General features: G+C 47.5%; 1 protein-coding gene across 2 annotated transcripts in view; it reads right to left on the bottom strand.

Moving 5' to 3' along the window:
• RNF157 (ring finger protein 157) overlaps positions 1-8,093 on the bottom strand; it is an 86,023-nt gene extending 77,930 nt beyond the window's left edge. For both annotated transcript variants that reach the window (XM_034790284.1, XM_034790285.1), the window contains exon 1: positions 7,596-8,093. In XM_034790284.1, the coding sequence (XP_034646175.1) occupies positions 7,596-7,683 (88 nt within the window). In that variant the 5' untranslated portion in view covers positions 7,684-8,093. The remainder of the gene's footprint in view (positions 1-7,595) is intronic.
• Between the last annotated feature and the right edge of the window lie 15,817 nt (positions 8,094-23,910).

Here is a 23,910-nt window from a genome sequence, read left to right as displayed (position 1 = left end):
GGGAGGGGAGGAGGGGTTTGAAGTCCCCTCTGTCAAGCAACAAGCTTCCTATTATTGGCTAATTATAATTCTTTAACCAACACCTGCCTCGAGAGGATTAAAACCCTGTCAAGGATGGTTAAATTGTTGAGGGAGAGCCAGGCTCTAATAAGATTTAAAACTTCTGAGACCTCAAGGAACAAATGAAGAATACAGTATCAGCGAACTGCGCTATTTTAAAAACGCAACAGAAGTTTGAACAAGGCATCATGTCACCTGTACACTAAGACAAGCCTCGTGTATCAGCATCCCCCCGTGCCAACGTCTTCATGTCAGAGAAGTCACACATGTACACAATGCATATTTGATCCAAATGATGCCACTAGGCTCCTTTTCGTGTGTGTGTCGAACACCCAGCAGGTGAATTGCTATAGAGAAGGAATCTTGGGTTTGTCCTGTTCTGGAAGAGATCTAATTAGGGTTCCACCTGCAATACTGTATACTCCGAGACAAAGAACTCCTCCATGGAGTACAGACAAGCGCAAGGCTAAGAAGCTGGCAAGTAGCAGGCAGTTTTTTCCAGTTATTGTGCGATACAAGGCTCATGTGCTAATGGCAGCTGGGCTAATCAATTTAAGTGCACAAATAAAGCTCTCTTGCAAGTGTCCAATCGCTGTGGGTCTGTTTCCATTTTGCTGATCATGAAGAATTTGCTCAGGAGGAGGGAGAGGGTGGGGAAAGATAATGCCCCATCCAGCTCTATAGAAAACACTGCAGTTTAAACAGGAATCAATTGACACCCTCCACAGGCAGCTCCCTCCTCAAGTGGGCCGATAGGCACTGTACTTCTCCCGAACTCCTGTGCACATAAAGCAACTGAAGCCAGTTTTGCAGGTTTTCTAGAATCTGTTGCTGACAATCATCTGAGACTGCAGCTTTGCCTTTAATTTCAGCTCCAAATCTGCTATACCACATTCCTTGCAATACACACCATTCATTACACTTCATACTCAGGATTACACGTTAGTTACATCCCATCTCTTAGGAACAAAAGGCTGAAACCACTTTACAGTTGAAAGGTGCACCACAGGGCAGTGTTACAGGGCAGATGAGTGGGTGACAATTTTTACAAAAGGGTTTGAAATTGAAAGAACAATGAAAACCGGGCGGATGTGTTGGGAGCCCCCCCCCCCCCATTCATACCTTGTCTTGAAGCACTTAGCACCCTGTTGGTGATGCATAAATAATCATATTGGGACTCCAAACACAACTGGGCCAGGCTAGTGCATTACAGCCCTAAAGGGAAACTGATTAAAAAGAGGTGAAACTGACCAGGCTACTGCCACTATCCAACCTGATCCAAATGGAGCAAACAACATAGAATAGAATCATAGAATGTCAGGGTTGGAAGGGACCTCAGGAGGTCATCTAGTCCAACCCCCTGCTCAAAGCAGGACCAATCCCCAGATAGATTTTTGCCTGAGATCCCTAAATAGCCCTTCAAGGATTGAACTCACAACCCTGGGTTTAGCAAGCCAATGCTCAAACCACTGAGTTATTCCCCCGCCCCCTAAAAATGGGGATGTCAGTTACTTTTTTTTAAATGCTGATTGGATCATCTAAGATGTCACTAATAACACACATAAGGCATTCTTCTCTAAATGTACAGTGAAGCCTCTGCTTCTGGCCACCTGCTCTCCACAGCTGTGTTAACAGCTCGCAAAATCTCAGTCCCTGTGAGATTTCCCAGCCAGAGTAATTTAGGCTGTAGCAGGGAACCCCCAGCAGCCACCTGCAAGCCCCTCCCGCCCCCGCACACACACACCTGCATACATTGTTTGTAATCAACCTGCGCTGATGACTGCTGTTTTTCCTGTAGAGAAGAATGTCAGCAGTGTTTTAACTGCAAACTCAGGGCAAGATCATGCCCAACCCTGTGCAGGCATGCAAGGAAGAGAGGTGGAGGGGGGAGGAGTTCAGGCACTAGGATCCTTCCATCCCACCTTTTGTCTGGGCAGAAACCTGAGGAGCACCTGATGCACCCCACTGTAAGGTGCAGCGGATGCAGGTGATTTTGGAGGCATCATCTCTGTCTCAAGAGCTGGCCTGATGCATGTCTACATTTCCTACTGTGGGAAGTGGTTCAAAGCCACCCCCATAGCCCAGGAGCGCCGGAAGGTCCCGCCCCAAAATGCCGCCACCCACAGAGGCGGCGGAAGGTCCCGCCGCCGAAATACCGCCGCGGTCGCTGCCCCCCAAACTGTAGCGCCCTAGGCGACCGCCTAGGTCACTTAATGGGTTGCGCCGGCCCTGCTGTAGCCCATTGTGTTATGGCTCATTTAGATGAGTGCAATAAGCCAGACAGAAGCCCTCAGGAGAAAGCACAGGGAGGACAAAGCCGAAACAGAAGAACGCTGTCTGGACAGTCTTCTTTTAAACAAACAAACAAATAGGCAGCCACAAGCCAAAAACGTGGAGTCCTTGAGTCCCTATGGCAGCCTCTGATACAACCAGTGGAACCTGTTCGTATTATTTGTATACCAATAGCACCTATGGACTCTGACTCAGTATAGAGCCCCATTGTGCTGTGCCAATGCATGAGAGACAGTTACTGCCCTGAATATCTTCCCTCTATCTAGATAAGGTAGCCAATGGGTGGGAGGCAAAGCAAAAGCACAGAGAGGTCACGTGACTTGGCCAAGGCCACACAGAAGGGCACTGGCAAAGGCAGAAGTAGCACACAGGCTCCTAACCTAATCCCCTGGATCATACCACGATACTTCCTCTTCTTTTGACTGTCACCTGGATGGAATGCTCAATTCCATCAGCGTGGCAGCATGACTCAGCTCATCTGCACCTTAACCATGGCATCAAACCTCAGTATTTTGTTTGCAGGGCGTCACTGGTTGATTAGATCCCTCACTGCTCCTCATGTCAGAGCCACCTGTATGCTCAGAGCACCTTAGATTCAGTATGTGCATTTCAATAAAAATCACCTTTGTATACCATAGTAGGTTGGACACTGGGTGGGGCAAATCAGCTTGTAAAGATAAACAAGCCTCCTTGACAAATAGTTTCTGAAGCCAATTCCATAATGGATAAGGCCCAGTGTGACAGTGAGCGCCCAATTATCAGACCCGATGTGAACTCAGATCTCTGCACTGCAGGTGGCAGCTTTCACAGATTTTAAGGCTGGAAGAGTTTATTAGGATCATCTAGTCTGAGCTCCTACATAACACAGACCTGAGTCTCACCCAGCGATTCCTGCCTCAGGAGTACATCTACACTGCAACACTGATGCGGGCCAGCCAAGGGTCTTTCCCTGCAGTGTTGACATACCCTAATAGTCCAACGACCTGAGGCTGAACTACACATCCATTAGAAAGACATCCAGACAGAGCCAGGAATAGATTTAAAGACTCCAGATGATGGGGAATTTGCCACAACCCTTGGTGATCTGTTCCAACAGTTAGTTACCCTCACTGTTAAACACCTGCATCTTGATTCCAGTTGGGTTCTGGATACACGGACTTATCCCAGTACATACAGTCTTCAAAATTGGCTTCCACATCTCATGGCGGGGCTCTGCATGCGGAGATGCCAGCAGAGCTGCTGCACAGGAGATTTATGAACGGATGCTCCCCCTATTTGTCTAGGAGACAGGCACAGTGTCCACCGTTACACCTATTCAGTGTCTCTAAACATCTCACGTGAGGGATGCAAGAGACGCTACAGCCACTCTTCCAGCCCACAGAGCACGGAGAAGGAGCTACAGAACCACAATCTAGCCCTGGTGCATCGCCCCCACAGAGCCTCCTGCACGCTTCACCAGCGTAGAGCGTGACTAGTGAGTTGAAGTAAATTTCACCCTTAAACCTGGGGTGCAAGCTGAGTTACTTGCATCTTCCAGCCAGTAGAAAGGAAACTAGATGCAACTGGGAGCAGAGAAAGGGAGTCACCTTTTTCCACACAATGAATAATAGCGCATTTCAATTCTTCGCATAACCGCCCTGACCCAGCTTAACGAGAAGCAAGAGGACACGGCCATATTTCATTAATATGGCTGCACGTGTCTGACGACTTGCACGCATGAGTAAAGCGCCTGAGTCAGCAGAACCATGACTTTGGCCAAAGCAGCGTCTCAGACTTTCAACAGAGAAACAGCCATGGCTGGGTAGAAGAAGACACTCACGCAGTAAAGGAAAGGGCAACTGACAAGCTCCATGCTACAGGCTGATCAGTTAGGCTCAGGACCCCTAAATCTATGAGAAAACAATAGGAGCTGCAAAATCTCTGCACCTCAGAAGCAGGGAACCAAGGACCATGCATACGTTCTGAGCCCCACCGCTCCCTCTTTGCTACAGCTATTGTGTTCCCGCACCTCTGGAGAAGGTTACTTTTAATAATACACCCATCTCTAGATTTACATTCCCAACTTTTGCATTTCAGAGAATGTTTACACTTCACACAAGCGATGCATGACACTTGTAGAAATCAGCACTGCAAGCATCTCTCCCACCGCTGCCCAGAACTGTTCTTCTAACTCAGCTGTCCCGCAAAAATTGAAAGAAAATCCCACTTAAAATCACAAGCAAAACAATTGTAATCTCTCTTGGTCACTAGTCCCAGCTCATCTTAGGTTCAGATGGTGGTATTTGCTCCCAACACAACTTCTGGTAAACATCTGACTTGGTGAATTACTACTTTAGTTCCTGGTCCAGCCTTGCAACTTTGGACCCAAGATACACTAAAAAAAAAAAATTTACATGGGGGAACCCAGACAGTGCTAGAACCTGCCCTATTGCACCACGCTGCACTTGGCCTGGTAACAGAGTGCTCCAGTACCAGATTTGATACAGCGTCTGTAAGTGTCTCTAGAACACCTGACTTCTCCACCGATAACCTGGACCCAACCAATCATCTAAAACACCTAGCAGCTGAACTGAGCTTTGCAGGTGCTCAGCCAAGCAACTGAACTGAGGATAAGAAAGTCCTTCTCATTCATGCAGAGGTCACTCTATTGAGGAGTAGGAAAAAGACATCTACCCCCAGCACTGCGGCCTCCAGTCTATTCACTCCTTGACATTTTGAGGACATTAAATCATGGTAATACTAAACTAACCCATTGCCCTTCCTCAGCATCTTCCATCTGAGGACTGCAAAGCAGCTTACAGACATTGATGAATTCCGCCTCTCAAATCCCGGTGAAGTAAGTGGGGGAAGTATTATCACCCCCATTTCACAGGTAGGGAAACTGAGGCTCGGAAAGGTGAAGTGACTTGCCTGGGATGACAGAGCCAGGAATAGATTCCCTGGGGTGTGGCCACGGGGGAAGGGGCAATATGGGGGGTGGAGTCATGATTTGGGCACTGGTGGCCCCCCCACTTTTAGGAAGCTTCCACCATTCCTGATGGGGATCTGCGGCACAGAGATTAAATGACTTTCCCAAGGTCACACAGGGAGTCTGTGGCAGCACCGGGAGTTAAATCCACATCTCTCAAGTACTCGTCCAATACCTTAACTACAAAGCTATCATTCCTCCTCTTCACAGTTTTCCTTCTGAACTTTAGATACCTACTGTAAATGTCACTCGTTTCCCAAAGATTTTCCATCAGGTCACGATGCAAAGCTTAGTTACAGTTAAGGAAGGCAAAATAAAAGGATGCAACAAAAATGACAGCATTTAAAGCGGCTCATGGGAAAGTGGAAAGAGAATCATCTCCAGCAGTCCCAGCACATGCCAAGCTCACAGTATCTATTGCAGTACTCAGGGACTCTGCATAACTCCCCTTGCTGTAAAAACGTGCGACTCCCATGTGTGCATCAAGAGGAGATTAAAACCAGCAGGCATCACCTGTTTAAAATGATGACCCCCACCAGAATACACCTTGTCGTGTGATTGGTGGAAATGATATTGTTAAATGCCAATAACCAGACAGATGTTTCGGCAGGCCAATTCCAGCTATGCTGGCTATTACAAAGGCAAGCACATATTTTCAGTACAGAAACACAGTTTATGTTAGCAGTAATTCTTTCTAAAAAGGTCCTTGCTAGTAATTAGCTAGTAGTTTCTTATAGCACTGAAGACCCTTAGCTTTTACCTTAACCTGTTAATAATATTCAGTGCTTCAGGCTCATTTTGCAAACCAAGTACAATGCATAATGGATCAAGATATCTTCAAAATATGCACCCCATAATGTAATACTTTGCACATCCATAACACCTTCCATCCAAGGATCACAAAACTCTTCATAATTATTACTGAATTAACCCTTCAGAAGATAGATATTGGCATTCCCATTATACAGGGGGGAAAAGGAGGTCAGTGATTCCTCAAGGTCACCCGCTTTTCCACGAGGAAGAGCCGAGATCAGAACCCAGAACTGCTGACTCTCAATGCTGTGTGGTTTCATCTAGACCAGGCATCCTGCCTGCATGATCATGTCAGAAGCACAGGTTCATCGACTAGGAGAATTGCAAACCACACTCACGAAATCTTCAGGGAAAGGGTTGGTCTCAGATTGGTCAACAGGGAACCCGATGGGTTAAAACAATGGTTTTAAAAATAACATGCAGCCCTGGTGAGTATCTGTAAGAGCACAAGCCCCTAGTGCCTTGAGTGATATTGTCACCCTGGGAATTATTCTTCATTTTTCTTTTGTGTTTTGAAGTGGAACATGATACAGCTAAGTTTTTAAAGCCAGACAATTGTTTGCATTGCTAAATTGTCGTGACAAGGTGCAATCTGCTATTTAAAAGAGAATCATTAAGCTGGCAGACTGGAATTGAATCTGTACTTACCGAAGTTCTTACCAGAACCCAAAGTTCTTTCCTCGCTATTGCAATATTCGTAACCCGTTCTTTTCCGTGCCACACAAATAATGCATAACGCTGGCAAGAACAGCTGACGATACAGCTTTGCGTAACAGGCCAGAATTTTATAACCCCCACCCAGCATTTATGCATTTCATTTTTTTAAATGAAAGTAACACACGAGCCAAACATTCCAACCTGTGTGAACATACACAAGACATCACATTTACGGTTAATGTGTATTCCATGCATGCACATACAAAGATGGGTATGTAGCAATTCATTGTGGGATGCTGTGGTCCCAGTTCAGTTTTTACTAGGGACTTCAAAGGGAATTTTGCCAAAGCAAGGACTGAGTAAAACTCACTTAAGTCTCTGGATTTAGCCCTATAGCTATATCCACATTAGATACAATTAATAAAACAAATAGAATAGAAAGGTCATTTCTTTACCAGTGAGCACGGTGCTATGAATGTCACCAATATAATTCAGGCCCCATGTAAAAATATTGCAGCCTTACAAAGTATCAGTATGCAAGCAAGGGAAAAGAGGATTTAGGGCAGTCCAGACCTTTGAGAACCTTTGCCTGGAAGCTCATTCTTCCTGAAACAAACTCCACGAAAACTGATCAACTTCAGAAACTACTGCATCGCCTCCCACCCTGCAAAAGGACCGGCCCAGCCCTTTTCCCTCGCCACACAGGATGAAACGATTGCGAGACTAGTTGAGGTTGGAGTTACCTCCTGAGCATGCACAGGTCAGTCACATTGCTTCCCATATGTCCCCGCTCTTTAAGCCTTACCGGATTTAGGAGGATATCTGTAGACTGAATTAGAAGGGATGTCCACCTCTTCCACCCCTGCGTTCTGCCTGCTGGTCAGCGCCCCCATGGCTGAGCCTTGCAGAGGGAATCCAGGGGCTGGGCTGGGCTGGGGTGTTCCTAACGGGATGAATGCACGAGCAGGCAATGCAAGCGGGAGAGGAGGAGGAGGAGGAGCAGGGCAGCCTCCCAGTGTCCTCAGGCAACCGCACTGGCTTTGCCCACTGCTCCTTCAGTGGGGAGGCTGCCGCATTGACTCTCCTGCTGCTGAGCAGGGGACAGGAACAGCTGCCCTCACTCCCATCCCTTCCTCGCCGGAGCTGAATGCACGGGCTGGGCTGGGGCTAGCGGGGGCCCCTCCTGGAGCACTGCGGCTCACCAGGGGCGGGGGGTGGTGCCTGCATCGCCTGGGCTGAGGATGCCGCCGCCGGAGGCCCGGGAGGCAGCCCCTGCCCGCAGCAGCATCCTCTCCCCCTGCGCCGGCAGTCGCGCGGAGCCTTTGCACGGGGGGCTGGGCGCCGCCTTGACGTTAGGGCGGCTCGCCAGCCAATGGAGGCGGGGAGGAGGCAGCTGTCACCGGCCGGGCCGGGGTGGGGGCAGGAGCCGCCTGCAGGCCGCTGCACGAGCTCACCTGGCTGCAGCAGCAGCGCCCCAGCTGGGGCAGGGTCTGGGCTCGGGGGGCAGAACGGGTGGTCCAGCCCCGGGTCCAGCCCCGGCTCGGGGAGAGAGGAGCAGCCCCAGTTGCTCAGCGGCAGGCCCTGCAGCCGCGAGCTGGACCCAGGCCAGAAGCCACCTGCCGGAGGTACCTTCTGTGCATGGAGAAGCCGGTGTGGGGTCCCTCCCGCTCTCCTGCGCAGGATTTCCCGAGCCCTGCCGCTCCCCTCCCTCTGCGCAAGGGGCTGGAAGGATTCGCTAGACACGTCTGTTCACCGGGCCTGACCTCCCGAGGGATTCCACAATGCCACACCAAAGGGGCACCCAAGTGCTTACAGCACCTTCCCTATCCTGGCCGGGAGCTCACTAGACGGGGGCGATGGGCTCTTTCCACTGAGGCTAGACCGGTCTTGGAACTCCCTTTAAATGGGCCAAATGTGTCTTTTTTGCAAAACCAGACGTTGGGCCCCAGCCCTGCCAGTTGTTCCCTGCCCATGGATTGCACTGGGGATCCACCCGCAGAGCTCAGTGCAGGATCAGGGCCCCAGTACCTTGCTGATTATACTTTAAAACCTAGGCCCAGAGCCACAAAGGTACGTCAGCACCTAAGTCTGGGCGTTAGGGGCCTAAGCCCCAGTTTTGGCCAGAGAACTCCACCAAACCCTGTAGGCGCCTGAACGCGCTCAGCTCCTAAGCGGTCAGGGCAAAAGTTCCTCAGCGCCTACATTTCTACCCGGGGGCCCGTGCACTGCATCTGTCTAGGCATCCAGACACCTGTCTCCACCTAACCCCAGAGCGATTCAAAATCCCGGGGAAGATAGGCAGGCAAATGCCTGAATTGCATGCAGGATCCAATCTGGTCGGTGTGCTCAGGGGCCACCTATGGGATCGGGGCCCATTCAAAATCCTGCCAGAGGAGAAGCTGCTGCCACCCACAGTATAACTTTTCAGTCCAGTGGTTAGAGCATTCATCCATGGCAGAGGGGGAGAAAGGATTTGAACAGGGGTCTCCCCCTAAACTGCCTGCCTCCAGTTCCCATTTGTGGATCGCTAGCAGGGATCGCTAAATAGAGATGCCTGTCTCCAAGAGAGGGGCAAGACTTAGTACGTACCACTCTCATAGGCATCTCCCATTGGGAACTTAGGTGGCTCCACGCCTAGCATGGTGGCTTTTGTGGATCCCATTCTAAGGCGCCTTTCTCCCCATTTGTTGTAGAAGGAGCCTAGACACCTAACTCAGCTTTGGGGATCGTGATGTGTTCCCGCCCCTAAAAGTTAGGCACCATGCGCTTAGTGTTGCAATGCCGAAGTCCCTTCATAGATCCCACCCAGAGGCACTGTCTGTTCTGTACAGACATGATAAATCAGTGGCTCTTTTTTTAAGTGTAGAGGTTTTACCTCATTTCCCCACTTACGTCCTTGTTTCGCATTGTACTGTGAAGTGATTGTCAGGCTCCACCCCAGAAGTGGCTGCATTTCATTGGTGCTCTCCATATAACGGCTGTAAAGCACTTTGGGAGGAAAGACATTATAAAAATGTGAGATTATTATTATTTATCCTCAGATACCCCCTTAATGCTTTCTGGAGTTCCCATACATACAAACACACTTTTCCCCAAACTACTTGAGTATCAGCTCCAGAACAAGATTCCATGGGAACATGATGCCATTTTTTAAATATCATCGTTCTGACCTATTTTCATATATAAATGTTGGAAAACAGAAACTTCTTTAAAAATGCTAGAAATTAATCAATCCTGCCATGCAAATTAATGGAGGGTCACGTGAATTTACTTTAAGTTGATATCACAATTGCTACAATACTAAATCAGAGAGGCATGTATGAAATCAGATAAATGACCATGTTGCCCTAAGATGTATATTCAGTGATGAATGAAACTACTAATGGCTTTTCTCTGCTCCAGAGGTTCCGCATTTCTTTCATTTATAACTTCCTGTTTCTCTGAAGGATCAATAAATTAGTGCAAACACCCAAAGCTCTAAACATACTAAATGCTGGATGTCTTTCACTTCAAACAATTGCTTTTGATTCTCTTGTAAAGAACACACGCAGCATTGCCAACCACAAAATCGTGAGTCAGGCCCTTAAATAATGAGATTTTACAAAAACAATAACTTTGGGGTTCCTTTTACTTGCCTTCTGGTTTTTGAACCTTTGGGGTACACTCAGGTCTCATTTTCAAGCTTTTTTTCTGAAGCTCTGGGGGCTAGAAACTTACCTTTTTCTTTTTTTTTTTTAATGGAAACTGAGAGTCTCACATGTTCACATGACTCCAGGAGCTGGAGCTTTAAGAAAAATACCCGCCCAAAAATGAGACTAGCAATCACATCCAAGAGCTGACAACACTGATTCAATGCCTGACACTGCAGTTCATGCAGAGGCAAGACACATGTGGGGATCAGACACTGCCACAAGAGTTTTTCTCCCATGCAGATTGCAGGACTGGCCCTTCGAGCACACTATATTATTTTAGTTCACTTTATTTTTCCCTGCAGCTTGCATGTTAGTTTTACAAACAACAATTTCTCCATTTCACCCACCCCTTTTTCCCCCATGTTGACACACTATCTTGCATCTCTGTTTGCCAAACAGAGTCTTAGGCCCTGATCCTGCAGAACGTCTGGGGGAGCAGACCTCCTGCACTTGCATGGAGTTCCAATGATGTCAATGGGGAAATCTGCCCACCCAGACCTTACAGCAGGACTGAGGGCTTATATTTTACTTTCCAGCAACCCTATGCCTCCTTCTTTTCATATCTGTTGAGCTCCAATATTATTATTTCATGGGGCAGCTACCCTCTCTTTTGATCCCCTTATAAAAACGATAAGAGATGGAGGATACACTCAGTTACATGGTGTTCTGTATTTCTGGTGGCTGAACACTACCATTGCTCTTTGTATCACATTTATTCTCTTGACACGCCAAGTCATTGCATTTCTATAGAAAATGGTTGGCAAGTATTTCCGGTACAAATACCCATATCTGCACACAGAAAAGCTCATCCTTAAATATTAGTGCAAACAGAAGACTGGCCTGTGAAAGTTTGCAGAAAAGGAGACCGCACGGATGGATCAAATCACAAATCAGATTTCACATGCATGTTCGAATTCTTTTGCAGCCATTCATCCAGTTCTAGTCCTGACGCTGAGCACTCACCAAGCAGCTATAACCTGGCAGCCAAGGTTAGGTTGGAGCAAATTACAGGTTAAAGGCAAATGTTAAACTTAAACCAGATTTTGCATCTGTTTTTTCCAGAATAAAACGTCATCGATTTTAGGGAATAAAAGCAAAACTCAGATTGACCGACTATGTAACATTGGCAATTGACATCATCACTAAAAGAAATGGAGGCGCACAAATTGATAACTTACGATTTTCTTTTCTGTGTACCACACCTTTAAGGTTGCTAGTAGTCTGCTGTCTGCAAAGGCCCCTGACATTTTGTGAGGCTAAACGGACAGTGTGTTATGGAGCCAGAGACGCACAATAAACTGCACTGTCTAACTGGGACTTTGCTTTTATGCCTGTCTTTGTAAACATCATTCAGTCTAGAAATACAGTCTGTGGCTGGGGATGGAAAACATAGCAGAAGTTATGTAGTCTATATATTCTGCAAACCACTAATGAACTCCATGGGACTTCAACCCAATTTGCTCTGCATAGGCAGATCCCTGCCTTTCAAGCCCCATTGAAGTCAATGAAGTCCAGCTGCGCAGAGCAAGGTGCAGGAGCAGGGCTCAGAGAAGCTTGTGGGATCAGGCCCATGCAGCTAGAGATGGTCTGATCCAAAACTCCGCATCCAGACCTACCTGAATTTTGGGGAGGAGGGTCAGAATTCAAACCTGGATGCAAATTTCCCAGCTGGCCTGAACTAAGCCCGCTGGATCTGCACAACTCTCAGCGTTGGCAGGTGCAAATGCCAGAGCTGGGTCTGAATTTCAATACTCAGGATCCAGCTCCATATTCACTTCTGTACAGAGAAAACCCCGGGGAAGTATAAACATGGGCACAGGGGAGAAAGAGCCAGCACATTTCATTAGAATGAATCCCATTAAACAGACTGCAGGATTTTACAGCAGACGATAATTCAAAGTTACACCCGCAAAGAGCCATAAAACACCAGTCATTATGCCCAGTGTTGGTGTTTTACGGTGTCGTACTGCAGCGTAGTATTTTATGGTGCAGTGCCGTAGCGGAGGAACGTTGTTGAAGAATATTGCTACAGGAGGATCTGAGTCTAGGTCTTTTTTTTCCCTTCCCCCCGCCCCCCTTTCAAAGCATTGCTTGCAGAATTTAAATACTGTATCTCATCAGGCGAAACATTGACAGCCAAAACAAAGTCAAGACAGATATAGCTGGGCCAATGTACAAGGCTCAACGTCTCTAGCTTGGGGGGGGTGGGAATGGAAGAGAGACAGGCAGTGTTTAGACTGACTGCATCTGTTGTGCAAGACCGAGGGCTGAAGCACTAAGCCTATTCATCTAGTCGCTTAGGAAGCCAGCGCATTCATTAAGGGGGCGATTGCCAAGAACTGTAATCCTGCTAGCATGTCTGTACTCTCTACTGCATCCCCCTTGCCTGGAGTTCCTGCTTTAAAATCGGATCTGACCCTCACTCAGCTGCACTCACTGCAGAGAAGCAGCAGTAAGCGCAGAGTATTAGTTGCTGACATCACCCAGCTTAATAATGATACAGCTGCCGCTCCGGCCTCATGAAGTGGACACACGGGAGGGCAAAACAGCACAGCATCTGGCCTGCCAGGAGTCGCAGATGAAGGCTGTAGGGAAACGCTGGCCTGTATCTTGCCATCAGTATCAAGTAGAACCCCTCACTGGAGTGAGTGGCATGACAGGACCCTTGGCTGCTCAATAAAATACTCTTTTGAATAACTGGCTGGTATCGTTTAGCGATTTCTAAGGACGGAGTTTCAAGGGGCAATGGAGAATGTTCTGCCAGGACCCACCCAGTCCTGCACTCCTCACCCACACAAAATTCCCCCATTGCATCAATGATTAGCCAGCAGAGAATCGGGCCCTTAAATGTAAACAATACTAAAATTAAATGTAAGGGGATTCTGATGCTTGAGAGAAGTGCTGGACAATGAAGCGATTCTTCTGTATGGATGAATACTTAGTTATTTTCATGTGACGATCACAAAGCACGTTACACAGGAAGGGAAATATCATTACCGTAATTTTACTGATGGGGAAACCAAGGCACAGAGAGACAGTGACTTGCCTAAGCTGGGGAGAAGCTGGAGAGAAGTTCAGATCTCCCAAGTCTAGTAGACCCTGCTGCCTCCGCTGAGGTCAACAGGCCTACTCCAGGGAGTAAGATGATCAGAATTTGTCCCTGTGTCCTTACATCTAATGCAATGTCAGCTCCTTCTCTAACCCTTCAGTGATGATTGGCATATGCTACCTTCGCAGACAGTTTATCCCAGAGCACCCTTCCCTTCATTGTCTCTGACCCGAGCTCTCTCCTGTAGGAGATAAAGCTTTCCAGATGGCCTTTTGGCTAAGATCACGCACACTATCAGCAGCACATCTGACATGTCCTCTGTCAGGAGCCTGTTTGCTGCTCTCACAAGGGGGATGGGCTTAGCTATCTAGTTCAGTAGCTCTTTTCCATCTCTATCTACTCTGAGTCTGTCCCATGACCTTCCTTTTTATCTTGTGCTGATTGAAATTGCCATTGGGTTTCTATGACTCTGTCCTTTCCTGGGCCTCCTCCTACCACCCTGACTGCTCTTTCAGCAAGTCCTCTTGCTCCTCTGCCCATCCCCTTCTATATTGATGTTTCCCCACAGATCTGTCCTTGGACCTCTCCTTCCCCACCTCTCTCCTCATGACCTCCAATGGTCTCATCACCTCCGTGTCCGTGACGCTTGGATCTCTCTCCCCACCCCAGCTCTTCCTGTCTCTTCAATGTACCTACTTGTGAATGTCTCACTACAGCTCCAGACAGGCCCTTGATTAAGTAGATTGTCTCATTTTTCCTCTTTACGCTCTCCCCTTTCATCAGGGACAACTCCAGTCCCTTCCCCATCACTCAGATGAAGGGTTATCTTTGACTCCTCCCTTTCTTTCTCCCGATCCAGGACCTTGCCACATTCTGCCTGATAACACTTCTAAAACCTGCCCCATCCTCTCCAGTCTCTCTGCAAGAACCAAGGTTCTCTTTAACCTGCACCAACAGAACTGCCCTCTTTCTAACCCCCCTCCCCCCCCCCCGCAGCTTCCCACCTCTCCCCCTTCCATCAACTGAATATGGAGCAGCTCACTTGATCTTCTTCCTGGACTGCCTACCTAAGTCCCTTCACTGGCTCCCTCTCTCTTCTCACAGAATGGAAGCCATTCCCGCTCGTTTCTAAGGCTTTGCTCATAACTACATCTCACCTCCCATTGCGGGAAGGGAAGCTGAGGCTCTCACTCCAGATTCAGGCATTGCATGGAGCCACATATCACACAGCTACTGCCCGGGCCTAACGAGTGAAGACACAGTTACACAGAGGGGAGGGGAGGTTTGAAGTACAGTAAGAGGCCACTCTAGTCTCCTCTAGGCTTTTCACCAAGCAGCCAACAGTCAAATAAACATAGAGGCCTTGTGCTAAACAGCGAGTAGCCAGAGATCCCTGAATGGTCCCTTCCTTGCCCACTGTAGCCACCTGCATGGACCGTGGGGCGCCAATTGCAGGAGGCACAGGAACTCTGTCTGCCTTCACATGGCCAGAACATTCGCTGGAGTTACAGCACTGCTGTAAATAGTTCTCTTAATAAAGAGCCAGTTTAGTTTGATAAGCATGGAGCCCTTTCATGTTATTACCCAGCCCTCGATACATGAAACACCCACTATGCATACAAAGAGTTTATAGACTGGGATTAGTCTACCCCCATTCCCCCCACTGACTGGAGTTCCAGTCTTCTCTCTGCCTGAAACTGCCCATAGTTACACTTCCCTCTACCTTTTAATTACCAGCCCTTCCACTGCTTATTGATTACAGCTGGAAGGTCTTTCATCCACCACCGTGGCAGGTGTTGCATGATTGTCTTAATAAATGCCCTGGATTCAGGACAATTTGTTAATCAATCCCTTCCTGCTCATGCCAAGGTTAGAGTCTATGCACTCCATCAAAATTGCCCATGGAAACTTTACTCACTTTTGACCTCGGTAATATTGCTCATGCCACTGAAGATTTGAGATTTTAAGGGATCAATAAACGGGTCAATAATCTGACTGAGAAGCTCAGATTCTTTTGGACAGTGGAGCTACAAAACACTTAATGTCTGATGATTTGGCTGGCCTCGCTCGTCTAACAATGGAGATGGTGAATGGGAGTAAGCAAGCAAAATTGATTCATGAGCCTATTGTGGCAGGCAAAAGCAGCCCCCATATAGACTAAGCCATGTAGTGGAGCTGGAGAATCTTTTCCTAGTGAACCCTAGGATGCATGGAGTCTGATGTTGAACCCAGTGAAACCACGGGGACTTCTACCACTGCTTTAACGGGAGAAAGATTGGGCCCATGCTGGAGTGCTTCCTCGGTTCTGGCTAACACAATGTCAAGCAAACCCAGGTTAGCTGTATAATGCTGTCCAGGTGCGCACTCGAGACTAGTTATACCAGCAACTTGTGGCCTCATCCAACAAGCCAGACAGCGTTTTGCCTATGCAAGGAAAAAAAAACCTATGAGCTCCTCGGTCCTATTGCATGTCACAGGGAACTCAATGTGGGCTCAAAACGGAGGTGAAATTGGGCCGGTACGGGCTGATACCGTGTACTGGTAAGAAGTTGGTACCGGCCTGTACGCAGCTGTTGCTGCCCCTTTTGCTGCCACCAGTGGCGGCCCTGCCAGTTGGGACCCTCCTTAAAGTGCAGCCACTTTAACATCGTTGCCCCTTTTGCCCCCCCCCCCCAGGCCGCCGACGGGGTGAGGGCAAAAGGGGCACCTGCCCCGGGGCGGGCAATTTAAAAGGGCCCGGGGCTCTTGGCCATTGCCGCCGCTACCACATCAGCGGCCAGAGCCCCAGGCCCTTTTAAATCGCCACCGGAGCCCTGGGCAGCGTGGATGGGCTGGCTGGGGGAGGCTGACCCCAGCGCCGCGCCTTCCGCCCGAGGCCCCACCCCTTCCGGGGGCCCAGAGCCGGGTCCCCGTACCGCTAAGTGTTTCATATTACTTTCACCCTGGCTCAAAACACCAGTTCAGTGAGACTCTGTTTGACCACAGACGTGGTTTTGCAAAGCCGCACCAGTCTCACCAATAGACATTGTTGCTGAAACTAGAACCAGCATCGAAACTCACCCGATGGATCAGTTTAGTCGACCAGGTCGCAGATTGGCTTAGGCGTCAAGAGGGCTGAGTTCTAGTCCTAATTCAGCTGCTTTTCAGTCCAAATACGGATTATATCAGTGGTTTTCAAACTTCTTTTCTGGCGACCCAGTTGAAGAAAATTGTTGATGCCCACGACCCGACGGAGTTGCTCCCAGCCAATGGGAGTGCGGCGCCAGTGCTCGGGGTGGGGGCAGCACGCAGAGCTCCAGGGGACCCCCCGCCTAGGAGCCGGACCTGGTGCTGGCCACTTCTGGGGCGCAGCACAGTGTCAGAACAGGTAGGGACTAGCCTGCCTTAGCTGGGCAGCACCGCCGACGGGACTTTTAACGGTGCTGACCAGAGCCACCGCAACCCAGTGCCTTCCCTTGGGTCGTGACCCACAGTTTGAAAACCACTGGGTTATATGAATGTGTTTCATTTTGGACAGACTACTACACTGACTGCTTTTATGAATGTAGTGAATGGGGTATTTCAAGAGGCCCTCAGCTATTGTTTGTCTACCTAGATGACCTGTTGATTTGCAAATAAAACGCAGGCAGATCATAAACAACATTTTAAAAACAGCATTTAAAGTCAGCTTACAGGTAAGAAATAGGCAGCTCATAAACAACAGTTAAAGGCAGCCTTGTATATCCTTCTACAAACCAGTTGGAACAGCAAATTGGATTTTCAGCAAGCAGGAAATCCAGTTCCGTTCCTAAGGTTTATTGTGTCCAGTAGAGGTGTATCTATCTGGGAGCCAATGGAAAGTCACATCCGCCTTGAACTGGCCACACTTAACTTGTGTTGTAGGTGTGAGAACTTTCCTTCCACTTGCAAGTTACTACAGGAAATGTGTTGCAAGATTTTGCCTAAATTGTCTTTGTCTTACTCAAACTGTTTAAAAGCAGCGATGCCCCTGAACCAGAACCCCAGATGCAAACTGTTATGTTCATGGCATACACGCAGAGAAGGTAGATGAAAACAAAATACTATTGCTGGAAGGTCGTAATGTAACACTGCATTATTTCTTAGAATTCAGAACAATAACACACGAGAACCAAAACCACAGAGACAGACAAAGCAGGCTGCTCCCTAAAACAGGGAGGCACAACTCACCCCACCTTCCTCTAGGCTGTCTGTCTACAGTGCAGACTGACCGCTGCACCTTCAGGGTCACATGCTTCCCTACAGAGCCATCTAGCCTGCAAGCAGGACCAGGAACTCTTCCATCTTCCCTTCCCCCACTCTTAAAGTGATAGCTTGCATTTCCTATGCAGTCCTCAGTACATCACACAAATCTCCTCAAACTTTGAGAAAATTCAGATCCAGACTGCATGGATTAGTCCGATTTCCATAAAGGATCTGAACTGGAACCTCCAAGGTCTGAATGCCACTGAACTTGAGGAAAGTTCTGGTCCAGATCTGGAACTTCATGCCCTGGGTCCATCTCTACTGAAAGATAAATGCACATTTTTGACGGTGAGTAAAAAGCAAATGCTTGCTGTAGCCCAAAATAAGCTTTTCTTTGTGATTCCCCACATTTGCCTTATATAGTTATGACAGATGATTTTGCTAAGGCAGAGAGAGCTGGTTTGAGTCGAGTCCAACCATCGGTTTCGGAGTTTGGACAGTTTACACTGGCTGAACAAATTTATGCTACTTCTGAAAAGAAATGATTGACAATTGTACAGTTATTTGTAATGCGTGTAAGGAAGCCAAAATGCCTTTAAGAGAGGTATTCTGTAGTTTGAATGGATCACACCTCCTTACATTATTTAGAAACTCAAATAAATCTGTCCCAGAGACAGGCCAGCTGGATGGAACTGCTACAGATATGTATGACTTTGAGAGACAGTTTTATCCCAGGGAGGCTGACACAGCAGCCAAAACCTTAGCTAGGCAGCTAGAAATCAATATACTTATTGATGTACAACCTGACCAGAAATGCCTCCTGTTGCCTTGAGATACTTATTTTAAACATCTTTGTTTTAATAACATTTTTGGACAATCTACAAGCTCGTGTTAACAATATAAAGACAAGAGAACTAGTTCTTCTCCCACTTACACCAGTTTGGCACCAGTATAAGTTCACTGACTGCAGGAGAGTTACTTCTGATTTACACTGGTGTGAGTGAGTGGAGAATCTGGCCAATGATAATTACTAGGAAAAAAGGATAGATTATTCTATATATATCCAACGTGGCAGAGCCATATGCCTCAGACCTTCTAGATCACCACAATGTTTTTTGTTTATTTGGGGGAATTGATATAACCAGTAATAACTTCTTGTCTTTGATTTAATGGCCCAATATGTGGAAGGATGGTAGGTGGAAGGAAGGTGGTGAAATTTGTCTGTGACATACTGAGATGTAGGCAGTGCGATCTAGTGATCAGAGCAGGAGCAGAGTGGAGAAGCAGAGGCATGGTTGGGCAGCAAGCCAATGGTCGGAGTCAGGAGTTCAGAGGTAGACAAGGCCTAGGGCTGGAGCAGGCTGGACAGGAAGCAGGTCTGGCACAGCTACGAGCATGAAACACATTGAGCAGCCACTGGGCTGCTGTTGCTACAGGGCTTAACTGATGATCTGTTGGATCTTCTGACCAATAAAGGAGTCACTTAAGCTATGTCTACATTTAAGCCGCTACAGGGGCACAGCTGCAGCTGCTTCTGTGTAGACACTCACTACAGCAACTGTAGTTCCCCCATCACTGTAGTTAATCCACCTCTCACAGAGGCAGTAGCGAGGTTGATGGCAGAATTCTTCCCTGGACGGAGCACTGTCTTTGCTGGGGGTCAGGTCAGCTTGACATGATGCTCCAGGGTGTGGATTTTTCACACCCCTGTGCAACGTAGCTGGAGCGACCTAAATTTTTAGGTGTAGACCTGGCCATACTGAGGGTTTGTTGCACCCCGCTGAGCTCATGGGATTGCTAGGCAACCGAGCCCAGAGGCAGCTGGGTTCCTGATAGTATCAGTGTAATAAACTTACTTCTCAATTGCCCATTGGGCTATTGCGAGTGATTCTTTTACCTCCATGGGAACAGATGACGATGAAGTTTGTTACAGACTTGTCCAGGACTAAACATTGCTATGACCCCACTTGGTTGTGGGCTACAATACCAAGGCCCTAATCCCGCAAGCAGCTCCACATAGGCATGCAAAGACTTCCGTGGGATTTTTGCATAGGAGCAGGGGACTATCCACGACGATCACCTTGCAGCATGGGGGAGCCTAGAGATCAGGGGTCAGATTCTAATCTCAGTCACATTGGGGGAAATCTAGACCCCTCTGACTGCAGTGTGGTTATTCTGCATTCCCATTGGTGTGATTGAGGTCAGAATCTGGCCCAATAATTCTCAGCACCCTTCCTTGCCTTGCTTTCTAATTGCAATCAGGGGAAAGCAGGCTGCAATCCACAATTTGCCAAAAGGTTTTGGAAAATGAAGTGTGGTTTTGGTGGAGGAATAAAATCTAGTTTTGTCTACAGCTTGTCGCCCTCAGGGGGAGGGACTGACTGCTCACAGACGGGAATGCTGGTCCTCTTGCCAAGGCACCAGAGAGTAACTCAGGAGGTCTGGGTTCAATTCCTGGCTCTGCTACAAACTTCCTGTGTGACTTTGGGCAAATCACATAATCGCTCTGTGCTTCAGACCCCATCTCTAAAATGGGAGTTATACTTCCTTTCTCCCACACGTAGTATGTTTTCCATATTTAGGGTGTGAGCTCTTCAGGACAGGGACTATATCTTCTTATGTGTACATACAGCACCTGGCACAATAAAGCTCTGATCTCTAGGTGCTACTGTAAAACAAATAGGTAACCTGCTAATCAAACCATGTCACTTGGCTTTGTTAATCAAAGGCAACCTGACTGGATGAATGGCTCCTGAATATGTGTACAATCTCATCCAGCAGGCAACTAGTTATGCCCCATCTTATTTAGCGACCTGGTCACTAGCAGGACCAATTTTTTTTTTTTTTTTTTTTGCCCCAGATCCCTAAATAGCCTCCTCAAGGATTGAACTCACAACCCTGGGTTTAGGAGGCCAATGCTCAAACCACTGAGCTATCCCTCCCCCCTCTTCAGAGGGCCAGCTCAAAGTCCTATGCCTCACCCATGCCTGTTATTTCAATGGGCCATGAGTGGTGTATAGGCTTGGTGCTGGCCTTTATTGATTTGGAATGTGAGCGTTTTCTCTTCACCTTCAACATGAATGGGAGTTGTGTGCTGGACAGGAGGACAGAGCCTCAGGGACTGAAAGTATGAGGCATGTTTCTGATCTGAATAGGAGGAGGCATTATATTTTGGAGGGGAGGCGCGGGAGGGGATGAATCACTGTACAAAGAGAATAATCATGCCTATTTGTTCACAAGAATCTGACCTTTACGATGTAGAAGAAATGGTCACATTTCGAACCACAGCAAATGTTAGCAAAGCAGGAAACTCCAGATCGTATAGAAACAATTTTTTGAGTGTCAGTCGAGTTCCTTTGGTTTGGGTTTTCATGCTTCTGGGGTTACCGAATTACAGAAAGCAAAAGTAGGGCAAGGCCAATTCTGGATAATTTGGATCAAAATGTTGCTCCAAAGAATACTGTCTCCCACAGCCTGAACAAGAGCTGATATTCCAATGGAATTTACCCACTAGATGATATCATGGTAAAATCCATACATAGCTGTCTGTGTTTTTGTATTGTCCTCCTCATGATTATTACAATTGCCATCAACCATAGTATCTCAGTCTCTGCAGGCTCTTTTCATCTTAAATCAATTGTTTTCACTGTGTCTGTTTGCAAAGTCCAGGCAGTTCTTTGGACAACACTTGTTTCTCTGTTTAGTTATATGCTTTAAAGAAGTTTAAAACAATAGCAGCAGGCAGGCTACTCCGTGATGAGCAACCTTACAAGAACCAATCAATGTGTGTGAGGTGGAGGCAAGAATGACTGGATCAGGAAAAAGATTTCTGTCTCAAATTTTTCACTGGTTAGTACACTGAATCAAATGTATTATAACATTGGGGGAGGGGAGGGGAGCAAAACACATAAGCCTGGACAGTGTCCTTTAAACTTCCCTGTCCTCTCTGTTTATTTCCCTTGCCTGTCCTTGCTGACAGGCAAGATATTTGTAAATTTCAGCTTTCTGCTCAATGGCTTCACCATTCCTGCGATGTGATTCCATGATAGGGAACTATAATATCACAAATTGGATTGTGACATGTCTGAAAGTATTGGGCCTGGAAGCAGGCAGATTTGACACTTGTATTAATAACAACAAGCAGATACGTGGCCCTTTTCACAAACACAAGGGCCCAGATCCTCAAAGGTATTTAAGTGCTCAACAACCATTGAACTCAATGGCACTTAGGCGCCTAAAAACCTTTGAGAATCTGGGCCAAAGACCTTGGCAAAATCATGCAGGGGGAGGATAGAAATTCAGGGAAAGGCATTTTGTAGGTAAACAGCAATTTATTAAAATGTTAGTGTTTTAAATGTCAACTCCAGCTAGAGTTACCTGTCATTAATAGTGTACTTGAAATTCAGCTCCTCCTTTTACTTAACTTTCCTATGATAGCTCCACAGGTGTGCTCGATGCTCCACAGAGAAGCTGGGAGGAATGGTCCCTGCCCTTGCAGAGTAGCTGGCAGGCTCAGGGCCCATGTGCTGCTGCTGCTGCTGAAGTCAGCAGGACTCCCACTAGTGCTGGATCAGACTGTAAGGCCCACAGACCTACTACCAAGTGTAGTGCTTACTACTGGGCCTGATTTAATTGCTTACAGCTGTAACACAGAGACTCTTACACCAATTTACACCACCTGAAAAGCTGGACCAGCATCTGCAAAGTTAGGCTTTAAGATCAAATGACAAACCCGGGTCCCTTGCATGGGAAAGGGTGAGAGTACATAAAATAAGCTTGGGTGGGTGCTAAGGTGGCACATGGTGCATTTTGGTGGTTACATTTTTTAGCTGTTCCCTCTAGGGGGTACGTGTTTGAAGGAATGTAATGAAAGGTGGGGTTAAAGGCAGGATCTGAAGGGAGGGCAGTAACATGGCAGGGAGGATGTTGCTGGTGTAGAGTGAAAGTACAGAAGTGCTTGCCTGAAAAGGAAACAGAGGGGCCCTTGCGGGAAATTGAATTGGTGGAGTGCAGGGGCCTAAAAGTATGAGAAGAGGGAAGCTGGTGATGTGTCTGTTTCTTCTTCAAAAGTCAATCATCTCACTAACACCTAATGCTGAGTAGGAGGTAGCAAAGCCTCTCACTGACTACAGAACCAGGGTAATTGGGCTATGTGCTGGGGATCTCTACTGGAGTAGGAGGAATTCTCACCCCTGGGATCATGGAGCTGGCCACAGATGCAGTAGCCAATATGAGAAGCATGATGGATCCGCACAGTCATGGAACTACTAGCTCTGCCCTGAGACCTCCCTTGTCTTACCCTTTCCCCAGATCCCACCTTTAAGGCAGTTTGCAGGCTCCTGGCAACCTGGATCCCACTCCTGCTTCAGCATAAATGTCTGGATGGATCCACTCCCGCAGGCTGCTCTATCTTGTACACTGTTTAAAGTGCCTGACACTGTCCACTCTTGGAAAAACACCAATTAGAGTTCTAAATTCAGATTTTGGCAAGTAAAAAGCCTCTGCAGGTCACCTTTACCTGACTGTGGCAAGCAGGACCAACCCTAGACATTTTGCTACCCAGGGCAGAAAATTTTTCTGGTGCTTCCTGATCAGCTGAGCAAAAAAAAAAAAAAAAAAAAGTGTGTGTGTGTGAGAGAGAGGGAGAGAGAGCAGAACACCCGAGTGCACCCTCAGATGATGCTGTGCAGGGTGACTGCCCTGATCGCCTGCTCCTAAAGATGGTCCCGATGGGAAACTCATTCAAGAAAAATGAATGGCTCCTCACACAAATTCAGCAAGAGAGCCAACAGAGGCTAGTGGACTGAGCAAGGGGCTGGAAGTCAGGAATTCCTAAGCCCTAATATTAGCGCTCCCAATACATTGTGTGTGGTCTCACATTACTTGACCTCTCTATACCTCAGTTCCACATCTGGAAAACAAGTATGACACTTACCTGTCCCACATGGACGGTGTGCAGCTTCATTCATTTATGCCTCATGAAGACCCTCTGTTTGAATTTGGTTTGTCATCAATTCTATGGCACTCCACACTCTATTGTCTGCGCTCTTCAAAAACTTGAAGTCTGTGAGGAAGTATCATCAACTGCATTTTGCAGATAGGTAAACTGAGGCACGGAGCAGCAATGTCACTTGCTCAAGGTCACGCCGTGAGCCCATAGCAGAGCCAGGAACACA

The sequence above is a fragment of the Trachemys scripta genome, chromosome 14 (assembly GCF_013100865.1).
Source record: "Trachemys scripta elegans isolate TJP31775 chromosome 14, CAS_Tse_1.0, whole genome shotgun sequence".
NCBI classification, from domain to species: domain Eukaryota; kingdom Metazoa; phylum Chordata; order Testudines; family Emydidae; genus Trachemys; species Trachemys scripta.
This window is presented reverse-complemented; position numbering and strand designations above follow the sequence as displayed.